The following is a 25,645-nucleotide window of genomic DNA, read 5'->3' on the forward strand; positions in this document are numbered from 1 at the left end:
CTGCTGTCATCGTGCTGCAAGGCTGGGTCACCTACACCCACAGAGAACACCTAAATGGAAGCGCCAGCTGAGTTGGTTTTACCCTGTGTCGAGCTGAGCATAGGAATACATGACAGTGGTCATTTATACCCTATACAGATATTTTATAGGGATACATATAATGGGAAGAAAGGTAGTTTAGAAATTTAGTCTGCAAATTTTAGCATTTGGGGACATTTCAGCAAGGGATAAGGCTGAGCACTCGCTGTTCTCCTCCATCAGTCATGCTGCCTGAAGAGGGCAGAGGCACTCTGGCAGCTTGCGATTCTTTCTGTGCCCCTTGCTTTTAGCACCGAACTCTCGGTTCCCTGGCAAAGGAGCAGAGCGTGCAGCCCTGAGCATCTGCCGCTGTTTTACTGCCACTGAGGAAAGGCTTCACCTCCCTTCGCACAATCATTCAGCACAGGAGCTGTTGAACAAATGCCCTGTAGCACAGTTACACTTCTGTGAGCACAAAGCAAATAATGATGTATGGTGGTGAGGCTCTTTTAAACAGGTTATTATCTGTGTAATTGTTTTGGTTTGTTTTTTTTTTTTTAGAAAGATTAATAATCATAACAAACACTGCAGGTCAGGCATTACCACAAGATGAGTGGCTCTAACAACAAGCCATCACCACTGCATTTAGTAAGGATGCTTAATTGAAGCTAATTTCACTAAGTGACCTTAACAAATAGCAATTTCCCTTTAATATGACAGAATGAATGATTTTTTTTTTTCATTTAAGGCACAAGCCCTCTTATTTTTTCCCACCTTCATGATCTAACTTTGAAGTGCAAACTCCTAAATGTCCTTTTATCCAAAGATTCAAAGGGCTGAGCGCAGGCGAAAGCGAACCTGCAAGGTTCTTTTCTGTTCACATAAAGGATTTTACAGTTGCCTATGGAATACAGATTCTTTCTCTCGGAAATCAGAATACCAAGGCCATCCAAAGATCACACTAGTGGAACCACAGTGGATTTTGACGAATCTGCAAGTTACTGAATCTTGAGGGAAAAATACAGCAGGCAAAAATTTGTCTGTACTGGCCTCCTTGCATGAGGCACTTGTTACCTTCCCTTGGCATCTTCATCTCCACAGTCATATTCTTTCACGTACAATCCATCCAGCAAAGCTGTTGCCTGCTGCTCCCTCTCTGCCCTTTAATCACAGTACGAAGCCAGGACTGAATCATTCCTTTTAGCCACGGTTTCTGACTGGACAATAGCTCTCCACATCTATTTTTAATTTTAGATAAACAGGACCCAAATGCTTCACAGTTCTTTCAGAAATACAGCACTTGAGTCAGGAGAAAAATATCCAAAGTTGTGAGAGAGGTTACTGGAAGATCACACAAAAAAACCCAAACAGAAAAAAAAAAAAACCCCACCGCATGAGACACATTCTCCTCTCAACAACAGGGTCAGTTTTCTTAAAGATGGGCTCTCAAAACAGGACAGGGAAAGAAAACGGGCTAGGACTGAAGCAGCCACCCCAGACATTTCACTAATCTACGCCATGACTAGAATTAAGGAGTTCAAAAGGGCTATTTAGCATTAAATGAGCCATTTTCATTTTCCTAAGCAGGCCCTTACAGATGACACAAAGCACATCTGAGATCCACCAGCTAGGACTGTCTCCCTTTTCCAAAACCCATGGCATTACTGTTTAAAACAGTGACATGAGCAATTCTGACAACTTAACAAGCATATTAACAAAAACATTGCCTGTGATTCACTTTTATTTGCATGGCTGTGACCATGAAAAGAAATACAGTAGAGAGTCAGGTACACTCACTTGAAATCAGTGTTTTCATTAGGATAATCATTGCATGAGCCTGTTCTCAATTATCACCAATTCTAAGCCAAAGACACCTTTTATAAAAGTAAAAAAAGTCCTGATCATTTAAATTAGACTTCTGCACAGTGTTAAAATGTAAACAAAAGAGAAAGGGTGGTTTGGAGAACAACATGTCAACAGCTGAAATAACTAAGATAGCAGAGAAAGTATGAAACAAATAGAAATTGAGTCAATGCCAGCAGCAGCTAAATGCCCAAACTCAACTGAACAAAGCAGCCCCTTCACGTGCCCACTGCCAATTAATTCTCAGTTCCAGATTTACTCTCTATTGCACTTTAAGGATGTTTTTTCCACTCTCTCATTAGTGCTTTCTCTGTGGTACTAACACAATCTCCAAAGTTAAACTTTAAAAGCATCATTCTGAATTTATCCATGAAAACTACAACAGAGTCTCAACCTTGCTTCTGAACCAGCACGGTCATACCAGAATAGCAAGTACCTTGTTAAGCAGCTAACTTCTCAACTTCATCTCCATCTTTAAATTCTCCCATTTTTTAACATTTCTGCCAGCACATTAGAAGACCTACCAGGGAACAAGGAAAACATGGTATTAATTACTGCTGCCATTCCATTAGCATAAGTAGGGCTACAAGGCTTCCAAGGAAAATAGTGGTGTGGACAAAGCCTTTGAAAATGCATTTTGCTAGCAAAATTCATGGTCATGATTGTAAGATCCTGTCTTAACTAACATACTCGCACAATCAGAGTCAAAGTATTGCGTCTACTGGCATGATATTGAACAGAGTGGTTCCTATTTATACTGACAGCAAACAATTAATCATTGCCCTAGAAAACAATCTTTGAGGTTCTCTTCACACACGCCTACGCTTCAGAGACAAGCTGCTAGGAAACCTGTAGCATTAATTACTGGCACTGAGTCAGGCTGCTGTCCAGGGAACCACGTGCCCCAGCTGAAGTAAGCTTGTGGGGTTCAAAGAACATCAAATGGAGCTTTCCCAGTCTGGTTAACTGACACACATTCCTGAATTTATGGTTTTCTACACTTAAAGTACTTTCCCATAAAGTTATACCCGAAAACTCCACCAGGAAGTTCTCTTTCCAATACAGTTTAAAATGGTGACAAATTTGAAAGAACTATACCAGCAGAAAACTTATATTTAATAACTGTACCACAGGAGGGTTTCTGCTAAGATAGGGACCTTGGTAAAGCTTATGTTTTTGGTTTTGTGGTTTTTTTACTTTTAATATCCCTTATGAATTTAGCTGTATCTGCAGAAATTCATATATTAGAATTATTTATAAAGAACATTTTATAAATGGTTCTTGTCCTTATCTCAACTTGCTAACACAGATTGTACGTGCACATCACTTAATTACGAACAGGGTCTACAGTTGTAGAAATTCTCTTTCCATACATTCATGTATCAAAATGCAAACCAACTGGCAAGACAAAAATATAGATATGCTTATATGATATGCATTAAAGAGTCATTTGTAGCAGCTTCTTTGGCACTCAAATGTCAAGAATACAAGTTTTCATTTCCTCTTTAGCATTTGTTTGAAAGACTTGGGGGTGTGATACATTAAGATATTAAACCTTAGTAGCAATCTAAAAGGATAAGAGGAAAAAAAAACCAACAAATGACTTTTTACTTTTCAATAAACCCAAGCAACTTAATGTGTAATTTCACTTATAAAGATAAAATCCCTAATATAAAACAAACCCACAATACCACAAACACAGCAAAAGCCTTTTGAAAAAACTTTTCAAATCCCACTTAATTCAACAGTAAACTCCCAATTCAGATTAACATGAAATTGTTCAAAGGCCAAGGAGGTGAAACGAATGGGGCGCAGTCTCAGGGCTGGTAAATGCTGATAAAAATTAAGAGGTGGAATCATAAATGGATATCAGCATTACTATTCTTTATATTGCTATACAAAAAAATTTTGATCGAACTAGCAATTGTGTATAGCTGGGTGGATTTTTCACCTCCAGAGAAATCGAAGAAGTATGAATAAGTGAGAAGTAATCATGTGTCATCATCAGCTTGAATCACCGAGAATGGTCTCTTAAGATCAAATGTCAGAAGCAATACTTTATATAGTTAATAGTATAAAAAAAAAAAACCAACCCAAAAACTGGCTATTCATGATGCAGTTTTGAGAATTTCATGATTTCTTGTAAAACTTGTCACAGAGCAAAACTACTTCACTTTAATGGCCCAATAAACAGTCCTGAACAGTCTTCTAACATTATCTGATATTGAATCAGACCAAGCAGGACAGAGAAAAAAAGAAAAAAAAAAAACACACCACCCTGAAAATCAGTCCCAAAATACTTTTTGAAACTACATAAACTTACCATTTTTTTTTATTTCTAATAAAATAGTTGATCTAATTCTCCTATGGCAGACGAACAACACAGAAGTTCATCATTAAAATGGATCAATTTAAAAAGCAACCTCATGAGACCCATAACCTAGCTACAATTAAATGACATTGTTTTAAAAGCATTTATAAGTTACTCATCACCAGAAGACCCAAGAATCATTTTCCCCCCCAATGTACTGCAGGACAAAATTGTTCCTTGTGAACTTCCTTGTGAACTTGCTTGTGAAGTCTTCCTTCTCTTGTCAGTACATAGGGGAAAACAGGTTCCAGGAAGAATTCGGAGACAAAAGTCAGTAATTCCCTACCTTAAAAAAAAAACAAAAAACAAAACCCAAACCTTCTTTATCCCTCTGGTACTTGGGAGAAAACACAAGTGTGTCGCAACATGAGAATTCTGATCACTGGCAGCATCCTATCATCTATACCTTTTATGGTGCTCAGTATATAAAAATAGTATGCTTCAAATTACAGGATAACAGGAGTGGATAAGAGAGAGCATTACAAAGCTGCTAGTCACATTAATCATATATATTGATTGAATACTGAATGCTTTTTCAGTTTGTCTGACAAATTGGAATGGCTTCGGTAACCCCTCGCTCAAATGTGTGTTGTGTCTCATTCTCTTTTACATCATTCATTAAATCTCCTGGGAACACACAAAGGCTTTCTCTCCTGGCTGTCCTCACAGATTTCTTTCCTTGCCAAACATTCAGGTGCCCTCTCATCCTCCCATTAGCACCTTACTGATCTCAGAGCAAAAACCTGCAGTGAATTTAAAAATCCCTTTCTATGGGCCTGCAAAATAATCCCTCTCTGCTGCTTTACTGTGCATGGAGAGGGCTGTGCTTCATGGGAGTTGCGTGTTACGTGCTCTGTGAGAGCAAAAGTGACAGCAAACATCACAGGAGATACCATACGCCCTCACTGAGTTTAATCTTGGGTACACCTACATAGTTATGACATGCAGGAAATACTGACACATACTCGAGTATAGACTTTTTTTTAATTGTCTTTAAAGACAAGACATTAACATTCTGACTGTGCATAAAAAGAGGTTGGCAAATGGTACTTTTCTAAAAACAGCTACGTGGAGTGTCTAAAAACACCTTCTCAGTGTTCCATACCTGCTCTTGGTTGCAATTTGTTCACCTGCCAGAGAGAAACATAACTGCAAGTACTACAGAGTCACATAGATAAAATCAAGGCAAGTTGCATTCACTGCCTGTATTACATCATCTATTACAGTTTTGCATTAAAACTTAGTTACTATGCTAGTATCCTTGTTTTCGCATTTGGCAGAGTAAGATTACAGTACAGTTTTCCCAAAATATACCGAATAAAACAACGTATGTCAAGCATTTCAGGTATTTTTAGACTATGTAGAATAAACACTGCAAGATTATTCTTACAGTTCACATTCTGAGTCTATTTGTATTTTGATAAACTGTATCGTAGACAGATTGTGATGAAAATTTCATTGAACTCAAAAGAACTATTTGGGAATCTGGGAGGAAAGCCATGTCTTATGGTCCTTCACATAGCATTACCCTGAGAAAGTTTCAGCAGCTACGCGAACACAGTTCAATTCTGAGATGCTGGACCAGGAGACTGTTCTCAATTACCAATACTTCACAGATCTCAGGATCGCATCCTTAAGATGGCTAAGGGTAATTTCTTCAAATTCTTGTAAAATCTTTCGTATCACACTACAGCCTGGATCCACTTTCTTAAAAAAAAAAAATGCATCTGATAAAGTTTAAGCACATGAAATAGATTAATAAACAAATGGTTGGGAAACAAGGAACTGGGTGATACAGAATCAGAAGGCAACTTTTCCCACAGAAACACTTCTACATATCTAGTTGTTGAAAAAGTCAATGACAAATTGATTTCGCAGTTGTGCAGACACACTCTGTGATATAATGTACCTTATAAAAATATCACCCATTCAATACAAGAATTCAGGTGTCTGCGGAACTAGAATATAGGAAAAAGAATTTAAGGGGAAAAAATGAAATTGTAATTCTGGAGTATATGGTAGAGTGAAGATAGGCAATTGCATTCTGAAACATACATCTCAGAACAGAATCGTTCAATACATAGATCTCTACATTTCCTTCCATTTCTACTACTGGATTTTTAAGAACATGCATACCATGCTCAGTTGATTAAAGCAAGAAAAAAGCCTTTCAAATTTGGCATTTTTTTTCCCTCATGTTTCACATTCAGTTAGGCTGATGGTGATTTAGTAGTAGCTTCCTCCATCTTAACCTCTGCAGCGACTTGATCTTTTCACCTTCTTGCAACACTTCACAATAAACGTGCCTGCGGTTTTCCTTATGTTGGACTAGGTATGGTACTTAGATCAAATGCTGCTGTAGTCCGAGCCACGGGTAACAAGAGCTGCTGCTGCTTCCCACTCCACTGCAAAGAAGGTAATTGTTCCAAAGAAGCCCACAACCACCATGATCAGGAGCTGCCATTGCAGAAGAAAGTAGTTGCTGTAGAAATACGCAACTGCAGCACAGATGGACTGAGAGGAAAAAACACAATGTAAAAAGATCGTCAGTTGAGATATCCAGGCTAGCATTACTACACAAGGATTATCAAACTGACATACACACAGTTTAATATGTAACTCTCAGTAGCATGCCTCTGTAGAAGATATATAATCTTAAAACGCCATTATACCTCTACATATGTCTTCATGTGATATACAACAGATGTCGTTTTCACTTGTTATTTAAGTGTGTTCACTGCAGGAAGTGAACACAAAACTCAAAGTGTGTGTAGCATTGCAAATGTGGTTCTCTGGTATTTGAAAACAGTTTGTCTAGACAACACTGCCAAGGCTTTAAAACAAAATCCAGAAAACTATTTCCAGTTTTACAGCATCACAAACTATTCTATATCAAAATAGCTAGAGGCTTTGACAAGCGGTGTTGCTTACGTGCAATTTATCCTTTCTAAAGGTAAAGTTGTCATTAGAGCTTATGTAACGAATCTTTATATTCCATGTCTATCTCAAATTCTTACATATCACTGAGAATGATATAAAAATGGAGCAGCACAGAAGGGAAAAAAAAATATCTTTGAAGCAAGCAGCTGTCATCTTTTAAACTAGAGACACTCTGACCTCTGCTTGCTATTCTGTGCCCGTGAATGAAGAGTGTCAATACTTTGCACCTGTAACGAATCTTTATATTCCATGTCTATCTCAAATTCTTACATATCACTGAGAATGATATAAAAATGGAGCAGCACAGAAGGGAAAAAAAATATCTTTGAAGCAAGCAGCTGTCATCTTTTAAACTAGAGACACTCTGACCTCTGCTTGCTATTCTGTGCCCGTGAATGAAGAGTGTCAATACTTTGCACCACCATTTTTTCTACTGATACCTCTGATCAACACCAATCCTGACCTGGGAAGTTCAGTACCAAACAAGATTAATGCCTGTGAGTGAAGCGATCTATCCAAAATACAGCAGTCATGCTCATATTTCATGAAGACTTTTCAGAGAGCTAGCACAGACACATTTATTTTGGCATTCTGACAACTTAAGGACACACAAACGTTACTTAATTCTTCTTTTGTCTGCATAACCACCTGGTAATTCCCAGTGATACGGTACAACATCCACAAAATCTTTAACCACTATTTATACAACTTGTTTCCTTTTAACTCACAACCCTCTGTCAAAGACTTCTTTGAGTAAATAAAGTCAGTAAATGGTTATTTAAATAAAATCCAAGTCTGGTTAACTGTACTCGCCTTTTGACTTTAAACTGCAATTCCCAACACTTCTAATTTCCCTCAAAACTTGTAAGTAACAGCAGTACGATTATATAATCGCACAAAGCTATACCATCAAGCTACTCCTACCTAAAAACTTCTTCTCTCCTGTGAAAGATAAAAAACAGGCTGAAATCCTTTGCAGAAATAACAATTTTTCTAAGCTCATGAAAAAACCCAGCCCAGTATTTCACTAACATTCCAACAGTCATACTTTCAAAAGATTGCATCACATAATACCTGAACAAACTTGAAGATGGCAAAGGCAGGAGCACTGTCTTCTGAATACAGGAATCCTAAAATACTGAGGAGCTGGGTGTTAAAGCAGCTGTCCCCCAGGCCCAACAGAAAGCTGCAGAATATGGCCACTTCTTTGCTGAAGGAGAAAGCAAATCAAATTTAAAAGCCATTCATTCAAACAGCTTACATATCTATAAACTATTTTTGGCAGACTTATTTGGAAAGTGAGAATGGAAGAAAGTTATCAAACTTTAAATTTCACTGGAAGAGAACTGGGAACGCTTGGCTTGGCAAAAAGAATCATTTAATCAGATTTTAATTTCTCAAACGCTAAGACTTCTGTTACTGTTACCTACAATCAATTCTGCACTGAATTAGAACCACTAGAAGAACTCGTTTTGGTGCTTGGAGCCACAAAACCCACAAGGCAGTGATTAAAAGCTGAGACACACATGGTGAGTTCATAAAAACTGCAGGAATGTTAGAGAAATACCAATTCATTTTGCAGAAAAATACTCCAGTTAAATAAAGAATAGTCACCAGCACAGGCACAAATGCTTGTAATTGCAAGTCAGCAGCTGTGTCTGCACTGACGACACTGTATTTTCACACAAATTGTCAAAAATACACCCCAAAAGAAAGGCGCAATGATGAGGTAAGAAAGCTCTCTATGTTCTTCCCCTAACACTGAGTGATATAAGAGACAGGCATAGTATGGCTCCAGTTAGATCAAGTGGACTTTGACAATGAGCATTCAAAGACTTTGGAAACCAGCGCAGCAGTGCAAGGCTGGTGCTCCCTGCTGTAGTAAAACTGAGCCCAACGCTGTTTTATAATAAACTGAATTCCTGACACCTAATACAATAGTTGCTGGCCTCACTATTGTATTAGATGTCAGGAATGTCAGCTCTCAAGTGACAGAACTGCTACCAAACATCCTCATGCTTTTTATTCTTATGCCATTTAAATTCCTAAATTGGGTCCACACTGGTAGAATATCTACCTTCAATAAAACCAGAATTTCTGAAAGCTCTTTCTATGGAGTTACTCACTACACAGAAAAGCAGCTTCAAGGAGTTTTCTGTTAAAGGAAAAAGCTCTTTATATACATCTTGAGTTGTACCAGCCAAAGGAAAAAGTTTACGTACCTTGGAATCATATAAGCAACATCATCAGTTCCTTCCATAGGAGCAATAGGGGCATCATTTGGCATGTTGAAAAAAATTAAATAAAAGGCTATGAAATGGACAATGATGCCTAGCATCACAACAGGGTTCCTGCCAAAGCGATTGTTCTTGCTCAGTAAACCAAAGACTCCTCCACCTGTATGAGTCAAAAAGAGTAGATAATTAAATCAGAACTGAAGGTGTAAAGAACAGAACCAAACTTAAAATACTAAAAAAAAAAAAAAAAAAAAGCTGAAAACTTAAGATTATAAACTTCCCCATATTGGATAACTGAAAGATTGACAGACGTGAAAACAGTCTCAAGGAGTCTGCCAGATCTGCCAGCCCCATTTGCCAAATGACATAACCTTTAGAGATGTCTGGGAAATGTGGGCAGGACATTTATCAGATGATTGCCAATGAAGACACTTAACCTTTTTGCAAGTACTTTCTCAGCAGCCACTGTTTCATCCAGTATTGCAACAGCACTAAGTGAAAATGAATGGCCTTGTGCTTAGCTCTTTTAATTGTGATAATATGCATTTCTCTAAGGATCCAAGTTGCCAGTGAACAAAGACAGTGGTGTTTTGGAGTTTGTTTGTTTTGGTTTTTTAAACACTGCAGTACTTGAGTTTAAGCAAAAGAAAAATTTACTTAACGAGCATTACCTGTATTCAATTTTATCAAGTGTCAGATATAACAAGCTAATTTTTCTAAAGAAAGAAATATTTAGTGTAATATTTTTAAATAAATTTAATGGTTACAACAGTACTTGAGATACAATAAAAATGCAAACAGAATACTAATTAAAAACAGAATATTAAAATGCTGAAAATTCCCCAATAACATTGTAGCCTAGTGTTTCTCTCATGCTAAGTCTTATGTATTTCTTTGCACTAACCCAAAAAGAATGCAAAATCTTAGGATCCATAGGCATCAGTATTTCACATCCGCGCCCACATTCATTTTACATGGTGTAACGTATCATTCACAGTGCAATAAGAAACCATGCTGACAACTTTATTTCTAATATTTCATTTTTTGTTTACATAACCATTGCTGGAAGCTTGAAAGACACTATTCAGTTAAATACAAAACCCATTTTGAGTAACTACATCTTAATCCTTTTTTGTCTGTAAGGCAGTAAATTTAGACTCACCTACAATTTCTCCAACACCAATAAAAATGCCAGAGAGACCAATAAGGCTTTTCTCTTCACTGCCAAACCTGTTCACCGCACCAATACATGTTCCATATACTCCAGAAAAGAACGTTAACTCCAAACCTTTGAAGGAAACCAAACAAAATTGATAGATGAACTATTATGAGAGTTTTGAAAAAATTCTTTACGTTTTCCCTGAAGTATCTTTCACATATATTTAAATGAGGTATGTGTAACAGAAGCAAACAGGGAATTTTAAACTATGTAATTATAATATCCTCCTATGCCAGTTTACAAAACCTGTATTAGAAAAAAGCATCACTAATTAGCGCCACACGCACTCAGGTTCAGTACTGCTTCTGTTGACACAATCCCTATATATAGTTTGTATTTCTACTTTTCAAGAACTTTGGAACTTCATCCAAATGAGAAGTGCCATGTGAGAAAATGCTTAAAGTAACTGAAGAAATAAAGCACAATTTCAGTGTCAGATTTTTTCCCCCCAAGTTATGGCATTCCTAAGAAAGTCCCTGCATCCCCCAATAGCAATAAGGAGCTAAGATTCCTAACACACACTGCTACTTTTCTATACATACATAATGAAATAAAACTGCTATTTAACTGCTATTTGTTTAAAACACTTCTTTCTATCTATCACCGTTACTCTGAGGAAAGGTAACATAGCCAATTTCAACTAACATAACTATAAGCAACCAGTGTAAAAATATCAGGTTCTTAATTAAAAGTATATTTAAAACAATGCCAAGTGGATTTTGGAAATGAAAGCTTTTGTCGGCCTTACAGGATTTTGTATTTTCCTACAGAAAGCGGCAATATTCGCCAAGAGCCACCAGATGGCAGCAGCTGTTTTTTCCAAGCTGGACTGATTTTTTTTTTTCCCCCCCCATTACCTTTAAGACCAAATTGCAGATTAATCGTGCAAAACCTGTCTGACTCCCTTCCCTTATCTTGATTCACATTCCCATTGCACTAAACATCTAAGAGGAATTCAAGTTAGTTAATTTGGGTTAACACAACACTGGAGATGCTGCGAAGTACCTGGTAACTCAAATTAGCAGCTGGTACAAGCTGACTTGGTAGCTACCACTGCTATGTCTCTACCAGAAGCTGACTGCAAACTTCAGCAGATGTTACAGCACTGCTTATAGTTTGTTCACATCTAAGTCTTTCTTTTCACCTACAAGAGCTAACAACAATTTTTCACAACTAACTCAAAGCTGAGGTTCTGAAAACGCACCTATTCTTCCTAAAACTTAATTTGCTCATGAACAGAACTACATGAAGCTAAATCAGGAGGAAGAAACCCTCCAAAAATCCATTAAAAGGATCCCTGTAGCATTTTGAACATTTTACAGTATTTTTGTGGAAGAACCACTTTAGTATAATGACAAAAATAAATGTACTTTTATTTCACAGCTCATACCTTGGGTTAACCATGGCAGACCAGATTTAACTAAAGTTGCTAAAGAGAGACAGCTCTTGCCACAGCAAATACCAATGACAAAAATAGTTGAAAATGGTTAAACTTTTTCCCAATAGAACCAAAACTAAAATGAAGACTGTTAGTAGTCTCCCACACCTCAATGGAGGCAACACTGGAAGTATATTCTACAAAAATAATTTGAATGCAATGCAATTGCATTAAACAATCTACAACCTATTTATAGTGTAATGCCAAATGACCAGCTATGTACATTTTGCCTAACCCTCAATCTGGGTGACCCAGAACTGTACTGAACACCAAGTATTACTACATCTGTCAGTATCTGCAGATTTAGGTGCACCCCACCTCCTGTATTGAAACACTTTCCAGAACACAGAAATGTCCTAACTAACTCGTTCAAAGTTAATTGAAATAGTCGAGTAATGTTTGCAGAGATATGGAATTGCAATCCTGCTCTGGGGTTAAAATTCCAAACAATGCCCTGACACTGCTACATAATTACATGCTCTGCTTGCTTCATACCTGTGTAGGCTGTTGTAACACTGAGAAGCAGAATCTCTTTGGTGAAGCTCAGCTTTATAGATTTCTCTGTAAAGACATAAATTGAAATTAATATAAAACTGATATAACTATTAAGACAAGCTACATTTTCATTTGCTCTTTGCAAAAATAGGTTAAAAGGATGCAAACTGTGGCTTTATTACAGTAAACAGAGCGCTGAACAAACCAACCCTGACTTGCCCTTTGAAAGAAATGCTGTTATCTGAAATCCTTTTTAGTAAGAAATGCAAAGGTGGAAATACTGAAGAAGGGATACACAGTTTTCAATTAGCAGACAATTTTCTGCTCATTCTATTTTTGTACTCTCTCTCAGTTCATGGCAATTGTCTCCTAAAAGGATAAGTAAATTCTCAGTGAAGAGCCCCAGGTTCTCCAAACAAACTTAACAGTCACAGGCAGACCACATCAAACGTCAGTGGAAACTGCCGTTTGCTCCAGTTCAAAACCGTTGTCCTTAACTGGTATCACTTAAAGACAAGACAAAGCAACATGTAACAACTTCTTCAACTTGTTATGTTAGTGGATTTAAAAAAACCCAAACCTGTCACACACTAGCTTTCCCCAAGTGGTGACCAGTTTTTGAGCTCATCTATGTAAGGAATCTGTTGTAAAGTAGCTTGGATCTAAAACGATACCAAGGAAGTACCCCTGCAAATACTGGACTATGCTAGTACGTAATTGAAGTGAAGTCTACCTCACTTTCTTTGCTTGCAGTCAAGCTTTGTTTGTATGGTATCATCACCCATAAGGAGCACTTCTGTAGCACAGCCAGCTCACACCAATCATACATCAACAGTAATTCGCCCACACATTAGTTCAGTGGTCTCCAAGCTTTTCCAGCTGCAAGCCCTGTTTTGTTTTGGCTAGGCTCAAAATCACAAATGCTCACACAGACAACCGAATTCCTCAAGGCTCAAAACGCATCAGTCCTGTGTCCTTATGTGAACTGTCATCTCTGGTCTGAAAACCATTACCATTTGGCAGTCAGTTTTCCAGGCAGGCCATCTCTGAAGGTCTGCATTTGAAGTGGAATAACTGAAATGCATTCTTAAAACCTTATTTGCTCACAAATTTTTGTTCTAAGTGACTTGTACATGATCACATTACCAGCAGAATCACGAAGAGCTGGAAAGGATATGTCCGTATTTTTTGAAGCAACTCTTACGTGAAACAGTACTTACTGAAGGCAGCCACTGCTCTCGCCATTTTGTTTTGTGCAGACCTGGGTAAATAAATTACTTAGTCAAAATGGAAAAAGAATAACCACACTGTATCGCTATGCTGAAAGGCAGCTTAATTTTTCAAATTTTCTGTACATTTTCTAGCCCAGCACTATATACTGCAATATCCTAATTTATTATTAAAAGTTTCTGAGAATCTAAACTAACCACAAAATCTAGCTGCCTGTGCTAGTGAATGCCATTCAAAAATTAACCAGCTCAACAGAATCTTTCTTCTGAGCATTTTTAGCTTTGAACATTTTGTCACTGGCATACTTACTAATATTTTGCTAACATTTTGTTGTTCTTTAAATAAAGCAAAAATATTTAAACTTATGCCTCAGGCAAAACTGTACTGAATCTATCTGTGTACCTATATGCATTTCTAATGTATTTAGCAAGGTGTCATATATATATTTAGAGAAAATATGAAAAACATGTTTCAGTATGTAAAAGATAACCTATAAAAAGGAAGTAATTTCTGCTTATTCCAGCCTTTAAACTGGGCTGATGAGGGCAAGACAGACTATGAAAGGCAGATACATGTTTAATAACCAGTGGCGGGGGGGAAGGGGAAAGAGATAAAAGCTATCTTTCCAAAGGCACTTACTTATTAATGGAAAAACTTGATGTGCAGTACTGCACCCCACCCTTGAAAATATGTCATATAAAGAACATTAATTCTCACTTGTTAAAGTGCAGACACTTTTCTACTAAATCTCTAAATTCTACAGGTTGTTCATAACATTAATGTTTCCAGCATAAATGGGAAAGTGAATGCACAATGTTCCATTGAGGAGCAGGAGCACAAATGAGTATATGTGACAACATGTTATTGCCATAAGCACTTACGAGCTGTCCCCCAGGATTTCATTAGCAGAATTTTCCTCCCCTGGAGCTTTTGTGTCCTCTTGTTTCCTAATCAGAAAGAACAGAACTGTGCCCACAAGACTGATAACAGTCAGAGCAATGAAGACAGTTCTGCGATCACTCTCTGTGGAAAAACAAAGAGGAGGCATAACTAGATGTGCAAAAGCGATTCAAACCAATTCAACTACCTTCGAAGAACTAACACCGACATACTACATAAGTGTTTAAAATGCATACTAATTTTCTAACTTACCTTCCACATGGAGCAAAAGGTACCCAGCTGCTTGCAAATTCCTGTCTCAGTTTTATGATGCTAATAAAATATCAGCATATTAAACAGTGTCACTTGCATTTTCTGCCATGCAAAGGGTATGACCAAGGAGGAGCCAATTAACAAAGGAAGTGCATAAATTATTAGCGGAAGAAAGCACATCTTTTAAGACATATAATTCAGAGTGGACACAGTAAAGTACCCCAAAACCCTTCAGATTTCTCAAAAAAGCTCTTTACCAGCATCAGAAACATCAGCACTGTAACATCATAAACCTGTAAACTACAAAGGCCTTAAAACCACTGAAACCTAACTGACGCAGTGTACAACATGCAGCTGGAGGAAGGCAATTGCTGCCCTACACACGAGCTCTGCTGCACTAACCAACTTGTTTGGCATGGGAAAATCTGCAACACAGAAGTCATTCCCATTTACAAATACAAAGCAGAAAAAAAAGCCAAGAAACAGCTAATAGTTGTGACTGGTGTATGATTCTGAAGATACTGCCTATGTCTGTATTTGCTTCCCCTTTAGCTTAAAGGTAAACATAAAATCATTCTACATCAATTAAGAATAATGTGTACAATTACAGATCAAAAAGAGAATATGTGCTTCATCTTAAAACGCCTGTGAAATTTTCATTTAGGTAGTAAAAGGAAGGAGGAATTGATTTTTAAGCACTGTCAGATCTCCCGATACCAACATTTTTTAATAAAGAGGAATCTCAGAACATTTAAAGAAGGGGGCAAATGAAACAGCAGAGCTCCCTCATAGTCAATAGCTCTACTCTGTGGTTGAAAAGAGCAATGAAATTTAGAATGCACAGAATCTCAGGCCCACCAGATCCAAAGTGTCTCCAATATTTTCAATAACATTTAAGCCTTTGTGTTAAAGAGGAAGGAATGTGGGAGTTGACTTTTAAAAATTAACCTGTGCTGCACTACCAGGGTCATGTCTGTGGGGAACCTGAAAAGACAGATCCAACAGAGACATGAAGTGGACTATTCATCTCACCACGCCAGTATTTCTGAAGCCTGATAATCATAATTTAAAAAATCAACATCTTATTCCTGATTGCCTACAGCAGTAGTATCCTCATCGTTTAAATGTTAAAAGAATTGACCATTCTAGTAGATATTTTACTTTAACACTACAATAAAGAAAACTCTTACAGTCATTAATAGAACAGGACAATGGACCTTATTTATTTACAAGATGTTGGTTTTCCATCAATACTCGGGTTTTAGAACTAAAATCTTACATTTCACTTTATTTTCACTGTTGCCATTTTCTTAGCTGATACCATGTCTTGCTTACTTAAGTAGAAATCTCTGCTTTAAAACCAGTGAGTCTCAACCACTATCCAGCTTAAGAGTATTCAGTTTACTGTTCTCTCTCCTGCTCTTTACCAGTCTAGCATGATGTCAAACAAAAAACTGATAGCATTAATTGCAGTCCCATTAGGAACTTAAGTCTTCATAAACTATGCCAAGAAAGGAAGACTGAGTTCTTTACACACTCTTCCAGCAATGCTGCCAGTTTAAGCAGCAGCAGCAGCCGCCACCTGCTCTCAGTCCAGCTGCCCACTCCAACCTCTGTCTCGCTACTGCTTTGTGCCAGCACAATGAATAGCGCAGCCATGAAGTGAACTGGGATGGGTTTCCTTCCTTTTCCTTTATTTCACAGGTTAATCAGTCTCCAATCTTATTTAGAAGGACTGTCTACACCAGGAACTTACTTTGCAACAGGATAGCATGTATATTAGACATACAGCCATTCCAGAGCATCCTTCCCTGTAAATATGCGCATTTTGGCATAAGTGTGTCTGCACAGGGAAAATCCCAAAGTAGCTATTGTGGAAAATCTTATTCTAAAGGAGCATTCTGAAGAACTTCATAGACATTATCCTAAAAGAAGGTACTCAAAGTGCATTGCACGCAGAAGAACAACACACATAATTTAAGGGCCATGAGTACCATGGAACACTGAATCAAAAAACATACTCCAAAAATAGTCTACCTAACAATAAACTGAAAAAAAAGTCTGCTATCGTATTAGTTTCTTGCCACTTTCCAGTTCATTATTTCATCTGTTTATTCATGCTACCATACTTTAAAGGACGGCCTCCCATATATTTATATGGAAGCACATGCCATATACCAAAGCAATACCCACCTGATATACGAGTTTTTCCTTGCCAAGCAAAGTATATATAGAGGTTTCCAAAAAACAAGCTGTAAACAAAAAAGACAACAAAGGTGAACAGTGCTTTTTGGGATATGATTAAGGTTGTAGCACCACAGTAATACAAAAAGTAGTACTGTGCAATGTGAAAGAAATAAAGACACTAATCACTCTCCATGCAATCTGCTTGCTCTATACAAAACTTCAAACGCAGTAAAGGATTCTACCCCATAACACTAGCTATTCATTTCCAGCAATCAAGCCACAAGGTGATAGCAAAAATGAAGCAATCTCCGTCTAAGTTGCCTCTCTTTATAATTTTGGAAGGGTATACGTTAGAAAGCTGACATGTTTATGGAGATGATTTTGTAATACTTCCTTAGAAGAGTCATGTGTCTCGTCTGAAGCATTGCCCCAGCAATGCTAAATTGGTTGTTAACAGCTCAAGGGAAATGCTGTGTTCCTACCTACAGTCTCCTGAAATACAGTAATTCTGAATGAATAGCAATTCAAAACAGCCTTAGAGTCAAGTTTCCTCATATAAAGCCATGCTTTATACTCACTGTACAGCACACAATTAGTTGGGTTTGTGGAAATTGCTACTCTGATAACATAACGATATGTTAATTCTGGAACTTGAAACTTAAGTTACACAAAAAGCATGCCACTGGTTCAGACTGACGCTGTACTAATCCAGTATTCCATCCCCGCAACAGCGTTAGGAATGCCATCTAGTGCAGGCTCACCAGTCTAAGCACTTTCTGCGATTCATTCCCCTCATTATCTCCCAACATCCAGACTGCTGTATTAGGGGTGGTGAAAGGTATCTCTTTTCAGGAACCATTTGTGGACCTGTTGCCAGTCAATTTGCTTGATCCCTTTTTGATCTTTCTGATACCACCCAACCCCACACCCTCCTGTGGCAGCAAGCTCCAAAAGTTGAATCGCCCACTGTGTAAAGAAGCACTTTATCTGTTTCAAACCAATCCTCTAGTTTCACCAAGCAAAGAGTACAGCATTTGGTGAGCAAGTTCTACGTTCAGCTCACCTGCTGCCTTCATGCTTTAGTAACATCAGTATAATCCTCCTCAGATGCTTTTTCTCCAAAGCAAAGAGTCCCAGCCTTTTTAGTCTCTCTTCAAGTCAGCAGCTCTATCTTCTCATGTATTTCTATTATTTTTCCCTATATCCTAATTACATTACACTCTCCCAAGGGGCATAAACCGTATCTGCACAAAATACTCAGTGGCAGCAACACAGCATCCACTACCTTGTTCTCACTACCTTCCTTGATACCAAGTCTTTTATTGACTTCTTTGGTCGATGCAGCACTCGAAGCTTAGTATCAGAAAACTGCTAATAACAAGATCCCTCTTCTGACTGCCAGGTCCAACTTCAATATCTTCACTTCAACTTGTCAGCGAGCAGCAAGGTCCCGCTGCTCCCTCAGGGAAGAAGGGCTAAGAGTCAAGGGGGATAACATGTCCAGCAGAGAAGGTGCCTCGTCAGCTAGAGCCCAGTCCCACAGCACTCAAGCAAGGCAAGCAGGGCAGACCCAAAGTTTGTAGGCAGGGTCACCCAGCAGTCCAGACTATTGTACAAGTTTATGTTGACAAGACAGGTCTGAAGTCAAGCTAGGAAGTCAGTCCACAGGCCAGAGGAACCAAATGCCCAGGGCTGAGTTTAAATGGGGCTCCTGGGCCCATGGGCAGATGGGAAGGGTGTGGTGGAGGTCCCAGGTGAGGCTGTTCAGGACCATTAGGGCTTATTAGTGCACTCAGGATCCTGACACAAATTAGTACAGCCCTCCACAATCAGCAAGATTTCTGTTACATATGTCACATGCTCCCCTAACAGAAATGTATCTTTTTAGCATATTGAGAGCAGAGGCTTGCAATATGTAATTTTCGTTCGTTGTTCTATAATGCACAACAGCGGTAGAAACATTGCTTCCAGCCTTCCCCCCTGCTTCACTGACTGCAAGGTACCAGTGGAGTATTTTAGATGCAGTCTCCCGCTTATCAAAAAATGTAAAAAGTAGAATGTGTGCACAAACAAAAAAAGATTAACAAATAAAGCTTACCTGGACTGTAAGAGTGCCCAAAATACTCCACTGTTCCTTCCGATAGTGTTTTCATTAGAATTTACAGTCAAGCAATTTCCCTGTGCCGTCCAGAGTACTGAAATATACAGAACATATTGCTCAGGAAATAAAAACATTTTAGAGGTATACTCAAATGTAGCAAAGAATAGTAAGCAGGGTAAGAAAATGCTTACCAGCAGCTGCAATGCCAATAAAAACAGAGGCAGTGTAGAAAGACCATGTAGCAGGTTGGATAAAAACTGCAATGTATAGACTAGAATAGAACAGATCAGTTTATTGAATATAAAGTGGACCATGCTCTTTAACAATCAGATCTCTCACTTAGCTTCTAAATCAGCTACTCTCATAAGTGATGTTGGAAAACAGTTCAGGTCATATGTGAAAAAAGGTAAATCTTTTTACTCCACTAAGCATGTAGATTTTTTTTTTTTTATATAGCCATTAATCTGAGACCACAACCTGAACTCCACAGTCAGCAGAGTCTGGACATGCAATGGAAAAAATACACTCTGTTTCCAGTAGGCTGAAGTGCTCTGCGGTTACACATCTACTGACACAGACAGTACAATTTCATGTATGGCACGGTAGCCTTAGGTGTGAAAAAAATGAAAAGAAAGATTTCAAGGGAAGCAGCCAAAAATCCAAAATTAATACTTACCTATAAAATATGCCACTAACAACCATGGAGAGTTGAGGTCCTACTATCGCAACCACTGATGGTGATATAAGATTTGATGCAGAGAATACTCCATAAATAATGGCCATGCTACGTAAATAAACATCAAAGATTATTAAGTACTTAAAACAACATATAGCGTATAAGTGCAACTGATTTAAGAATATTCAGTCAATTCCAAAGTATCAACTTAAGTACATACATAACTTAAGTAACTGCATAACTTTCATGGTCAAACATTTCCTTCCTTTCCTCCATTGCCTTCACCCATTGCACTCTATATGGGAATACAGGAGTGTCCAGTGTTTCTTGGATTGCTGAATAGCATCCCAAACTATTGCAGGCAAGCACGTCTTGTAATTTATAACACGCATTTGTCAAACTGTGCCATAACAATAGTTATTGTATTTTGTGCCCAGTGCTTCTCAAGAACGTTCCAGAGCCTCATTCATCTACCAGTGAGGTTTCCATTTTCTGCCAAATACACCACAGAAATTTTATAGACATATTTTGTGCCGGTTGTATTTTTAGTTTAAATTAAGACAGTAAACCCTTCAAAGCAGCAACCAGGTTTTCCTATATGACAGCCTAATTTGGTGTACAGAAGCTCCCTGATCATGCTTGGCGAGTTTGGCTGTGCCAGTGCAATAAGCAATCAGAATGGCTTTTCATAGCTTTGCTTCTCATCTTTCTGACTGCTCCTTTCACATTTATGTTGCAGTATTTCCTGGAAGTTGATCCACACCACCTATCCTATACAAACACACAGAGGTGTACAAGGGCAAACAACCAAGCCCTTAGTCAGCAGTTTCATTTATTTTAAAAGTTCCACACTCCTCATCTCCTAAGATAAAATGCTGGGAATGCAACGACCGCATGGTGTTTTTTCTCCCTACAAAGAAAACATGCAAAACATATATAGTTCAACTAGAAATAATTCAGAGTAGAACTAGCGTGACTGTAAGAAGCCTGTGTTTTAAACAGCTTTAAGTATGTCATTAAATTGTGAAGTCAGCAGAACACTACAATCTCTTGAGAGTGTAGCTCTACCAGATGGAATTATAACTAGCTTCACCCTGCAAGAAGCAAAGTAATCAGAAGATCTGTGTAAATTACCTCGTGTAGCCACTGCCATGAAAATCCGTGTTGTTTAAATTTGTGATAACAGTTTGCTGCAAGGAGACAATCATATGTTGTAATATGTTAGAAAATATCTTGTAGTTTGAGAACACTTGCATCAGTTTGAAGTCAGTATTAAACATTAGAATTAATCATTAATAGGCTCTACAAAGTACTTAAAATAATTTAAAGTATTAATTACAACTCACAACACTTCCATAATGAAGGCGAAGGAGATATTTGACAAGGAAACATCTATGAAGCAGTAATTAATACTTTAAGATTATATCATGATTTCATCAGAGACCTTAAAATATTTCACAAAACTTTTGTTTCACAAAACACCTCTCAGGGAGATATGCATGACTATCTTAATTTTAAAAGTGGGAAAAAAGGAGAAGTTTCAAAATACTCTTAATTTGACCTATGAACTTCTGATAAGAATTTCCGTTCTTTTCCGTTTCCTGTTATTTCCCTCTTCCCTTTTTTTTGCCCCTGAATCACTTTTAGTGATCACGAGACAATGTAATTAGTTGGACTGGAAGGCAGATCTGATTGAAAGTCACTTGTAATGACTTTAATGACAATAAATTACATGATTGCATGATCACTCGGTCCAGTTCAGTGAGGTGCTGTGAATTCGTTAACTTCTACGATCACTGGGCTATACTTATGGACTCATGTACAGACAGTATCATGCTTCACTATGACTTCTACAAAAACTATCCTAAGTAGTTAATTCTATAATGCAGTGAAGGGCATTTATGTGTCTGAACCCAGAAAGGATTCTTCTTGCATGCAACAAAAGAGAAGCTGTAAGACGTGTAGGCTCAAGACGTATGTTGAAATCTAACTGTCCTTCAGGCACATAACTAATATGGAAAGCAATGCCAGCAACTCAGTAAGTTAAAGGATCTGGGCTAAGTATGTCAGTAGCAGGATTCTCTAAAAATTTAAGTAGTAAGAGTACAATCTGCTTTTAATAGTAAATTTGGATTATGTTATGCCCAATTTTGCTTCAGCATGCAGAGATACGCGATATTAAAGCAGTGAATTACTTATTCAGAGGGAAGGTGACTTGGCAGTTTAGCAATTGTGGAAGCCTGACTACTTGTCAGATGTTATCCCCATACTCCCCCTCAACGTCTAGTTTGTTAGAACAGAAAAATATGTTAGATTAGGAAAAACATTCTGGGAAGAAATAGGGGCATGGTTAATAATAACGTCGGCAAATATTTTGAAAGGGATTATAGAATAATCAGAAATATGGAAAGTCCAACATAATTGTTAACTATTGCAATTGTCAAAAACCTATTTCAAAGTTCAAACATTTAATAGGATTCATTAATTTTCTACTTTCTAAGCAGTCAGCCACACTAGCTAGCTATGCTATCTCAAAGAAATAAACTCCTTAATTATCCAGTTAACCAACTTAATCTAGTTAACACTAGACCAAAAGAAAGGAGACAAAATGTCAGGGTGTCTTGCACATTAAAAAAATCCCAAGTAAAGCAACTTGTATATTAGAGTGCACGAAAGAAAAGAAAGGATTAATAACTGTGACAGAAATGTGGCACACTTTGAAATTCACACCTACCGCAATATTTCCACATGTTTGGAAAGCAGTGAATATAAACATAAATGAGACTCCCAAAATAATTATGTTGAAAAGTTTTTTTGAATCAGGAGACATTTTGTGGTTTCTTGCCAAGTCCTCAGCGTCAGTCTGGAAAAACTCTATTTTCTTTTAAAAGTTTCCTCTTAACCTCTGTTAAAAACAAACAAGCAAAAAGAATAAAAGAAATCAAGCTTCAAAAATGATGATTACTTAGAGCTACTTATTAGCTGCTAGGATGTGACCATCAAGAAATCTGGTGACTCTCAAATAATGTACAACAAAATCAGTAACTCAGAAAAAAACCAAAGACAAAGGTCTGGTACAAAAGGGAAAGATCAAGATTCTCTCTACCTTTTCCCATGAAGTTAACAGAGCAGACTGCAGTATGTTCCTTCTTCGTGACATCTCTTTCCCCCAAAGCAGTTTTCCAGACACCGAGCTAGTTAATCAGCTCAGTTTCTTGCCATTGTTCTAAATCAGAATTCTAGTCCAAAGCCTTTAAATCACCTGACGAAGGAAAGATGAGACATTCGCACACACGAGTCATTTCCATGCACATTGGACAGGAAATAAGGCACATTTCACAATCTAGGTCAGCTGACCCAGCCTAGAAAGCCCTTGTGCACCATGGGAAATGCAGTTTTAGGAAAGTACACTTTTTTACTTGCAAGGGTGGAAATCTCCCAATCCTTAAAATAAAAAGATTTGTAGTAGTTTTTAAGAATTATAATCTCCATCCACTAAATAATACCCAGCAAGATAAAAAAAGTCTTAGAAAATTGTCTAAGAAAACTGTCTAATTAGCTGAATTCAAACACACAGAGTCATCCCAAAGGGAAACGATTCTCACCTGGGAGAAACTAAATATCCCAGTGCCACCACCACACACGCTCTGCACAGTGCTTCTGCCTTTCATTGTCTCAGTGACTCAGGAACGTCTTCATAATCTTTCACTGCTTTGTTTCAAGGAATAACATTCAGTTTTAGTAATTACATACCCTTAGCATTATGCTTCAGTGTTCCTAAGTAAGAAATGTAAGATCAATTGATCTGTAAGTTGTGAAGATCTCTGTTAAACCTCTCAGCAAAACTGAAAAGGAATCACACATCTTCTATCAACTGAATGGCTGCTTTTTCCTGTGCCTATCCTGTTGGGCCTCCAAGGCAGGATCGGAGCATTCAGCTAAATCAGCTCCCCTTCACCAATGGCCAAAGAGGAAGGGAAGTAAACACAGAATTGATTGAATAGAATAATCAAATTTTACCTGTGCTATCTACAGCAAAGGACTTAAATAAAATCCATATCCCAGCTATTGTTACATATTTAACTCTTTTTTAACTCCTAAGCTGTATTTTCTAAGAATGTAGATTGATGCACTTTGCTTGTGGAAGAAATCGGTATGATTATTCTGAGGCTGCTTTACAAAGAACCAATTAGAATATCAAGGTGCATTTTTTTATAACACGAGCTGATTCTTCCTTTTCTATATTATGAATTTATAGTAACAGATTTTTAAGGCATTGTGTCAGTCACACCCGTTTCCCCCTGTGCCAGCATAAGCATTCATCTGGCTGCGTAGCAAACTGGGCTGGTGTGCTAGACCAATCTTTGGCAGCAGGCTTGTATTGATTTGATGTGGCTCTGAAACTAGTGAATAAGGGACACAGGAAACTCCCTCCATCATTTTAGGGAAATCAAAATCCTCATGGAAAAAATAATGAATATGACATGAAGCAATACAAAATGCGCAGTATTAGTTTATTTGACTTCTTAAGTCTTTTGCAGCAGGAAAGAAACTGTCACTTCTAGGTTTGTATTGATGTCATTGCTTATTTCTCCACTTCAGTGGAAGAAATATTAAACATAATTACAGTAAGAATTTAGGATTTAAATTCTAATACTGCTAATATTTCTACTTTCTAATTTCTTTCTACTATTTCTAATATTGCTTTCTTATACCAGTACTGTCCTTGCATTAAACAAATCAGTAGAGAACTGTCTCTTCTTTGTTTCTATTTTTTTAACATAGTATTACCAAATAGATAGATAACATTTATCATGGCTGTAAAATGAGAACTAGGTATTATGGTTCATAGTCGGAGTTTGGGCATTTGATTCAGTGCTTGAAGTGAGATAGCAACAACCTTTGGGATGGGGGAGCAGCTTTCACCGAATTCCCTAGACAGAACTCGGGGAATCTGCTCGTCAGCCTTACACAAGGGCTGTGCTAATCCTCACCCTCGTTCCGATCGTACCCTGCGTTCTGCCAAGGCATGAACCTGCCGAGCTCGCGGCGTGTAACGGAGGATTTCCGAGGTTGCCCGGCTCGGCCCGCGGGGCTCTCTCACGGGCGCCGGTGCAGCCGGCGGAGATCTCCTGGCCGGCGTCGTGCGGGCAGCCCCAGAACCACCGACGCCGCTCAGCCAACGCACCGAGGGGGAGGAGAGCCCCGGAAGACCCAGCCTGCCAGGCCCCCTCCCGGCGAGAGCTACAGCACACAACCGGCCGCAGCAGGAGCAGCACGGAGCTCCCGCAGTAGCCGCCCCAGAGAGAGCGAGAGCCCGAGCCCACCTCCCCTCACAGCGCTCTCTACTCCGCGTCCGCCATTTTAAACCGTCACCTTCCCGCCCGCGCGAGAGGCGCTTCCCTTCCTTAACGCTTTTTTTTCACGCGGTGGGGGTTTCCTGCCCCTCCTCCCCCTAGCGAAGCCAGCCCTCGCCTTATTTCCGTTTTTTTACCGTTTTCGGCACACATTGTTCAAAATTTCCCCGCCTCCGTCGAGTCCTTCCGGGTCACGGCGGAGCCGCCTTAACGGTCACTTTCGGCGGCAGGCGGGTTATTAATTTAGAGGGCAATTTTCCATGCGCCCGCCAAGGCCACCTCCGGGATACGCGCCGATAAAGAGAAAAAAAAAAAAAAAAAAAAAAAAAAAAAACAGAGTGGGCCCCCGGGGGGGCCCTTC

The 25,645-nt window shown here is 38.4% G+C and overlaps 1 protein-coding gene across 5 annotated transcripts; it reads right to left on the reverse strand.

Moving 5' to 3' along the window:
• Window positions 1–3,617: 3,617 nt before the first annotated feature.
• On the reverse strand, window positions 3,618–25,570 carry MFSD11 (major facilitator superfamily domain containing 11). Of its 5 annotated transcripts, XR_004841862.1 has the most exons (17): window positions 25,422–25,570; window positions 23,533–23,638; window positions 23,034–23,189; window positions 22,662–22,832; window positions 21,062–21,117; window positions 19,928–20,035; window positions 19,443–19,522; window positions 19,249–19,345; window positions 17,157–17,215; window positions 14,693–14,834; window positions 13,802–13,842; window positions 12,582–12,647; window positions 10,592–10,717; window positions 9,415–9,589; window positions 8,267–8,402; window positions 6,389–6,766; window positions 3,618–5,959 (listed from the first exon to the last, which is right to left on the reverse strand). XR_004841862.1 is itself a non-coding variant. In XM_035893294.1 (16 exons), exons 4-16 carry the CDS (start codon window positions 22,755–22,757, stop codon window positions 6,599–6,601), a joined length of 1,350 nt encoding a protein of 449 aa, XP_035749187.1. In that variant the 5' UTR covers window positions 22,758–22,832; window positions 23,034–23,189; window positions 23,533–23,635; window positions 25,422–25,570; the 3' UTR covers window positions 3,618–6,598. The 5 variants fall into 5 exon arrangements, 4 of the variants coding, with proteins under 4 accessions (XP_035749187.1, XP_035749186.1, XP_035749189.1 ...); XM_035893294.1 differs by having other exon boundaries at window positions 3,618–6,766; window positions 23,533–23,635; XM_035893293.1 differs by having other exon boundaries at window positions 3,618–6,766.
• Window positions 25,571–25,645: the final 75 nt, after the last annotated feature.

The sequence above is a fragment of the Egretta garzetta genome, unplaced genomic scaffold (genome assembly GCF_000687185.1).
Source record: "Egretta garzetta isolate BGI_Z169 unplaced genomic scaffold, ASM68718v1 scaffold34, whole genome shotgun sequence".
Taxonomy (NCBI): domain Eukaryota; kingdom Metazoa; phylum Chordata; class Aves; order Pelecaniformes; family Ardeidae; genus Egretta; species Egretta garzetta.

Coding starts and splice junctions, on each gene's coding strand:
- MFSD11 (XM_035893294.1), bottom strand. CDS start 22,757: ATGTCTCCTGATTCAAAAAAACTTTTCAACATAATTATTTTGGGAGTC. Junction 17,216..19,248: donor TGGGCACTCTTACAGTCCAG/GTAAGCTTTATT, acceptor TTTTGTTTACAG/CTTGTTTTTTGGAAACCTCT. Junction 12,648..13,801: donor GAGAGCAGTGGCTGCCTTCA/GTAAGTACTGTT, acceptor ATGTCTTTACAG/AGAAATCTATAAAGCTGAGC.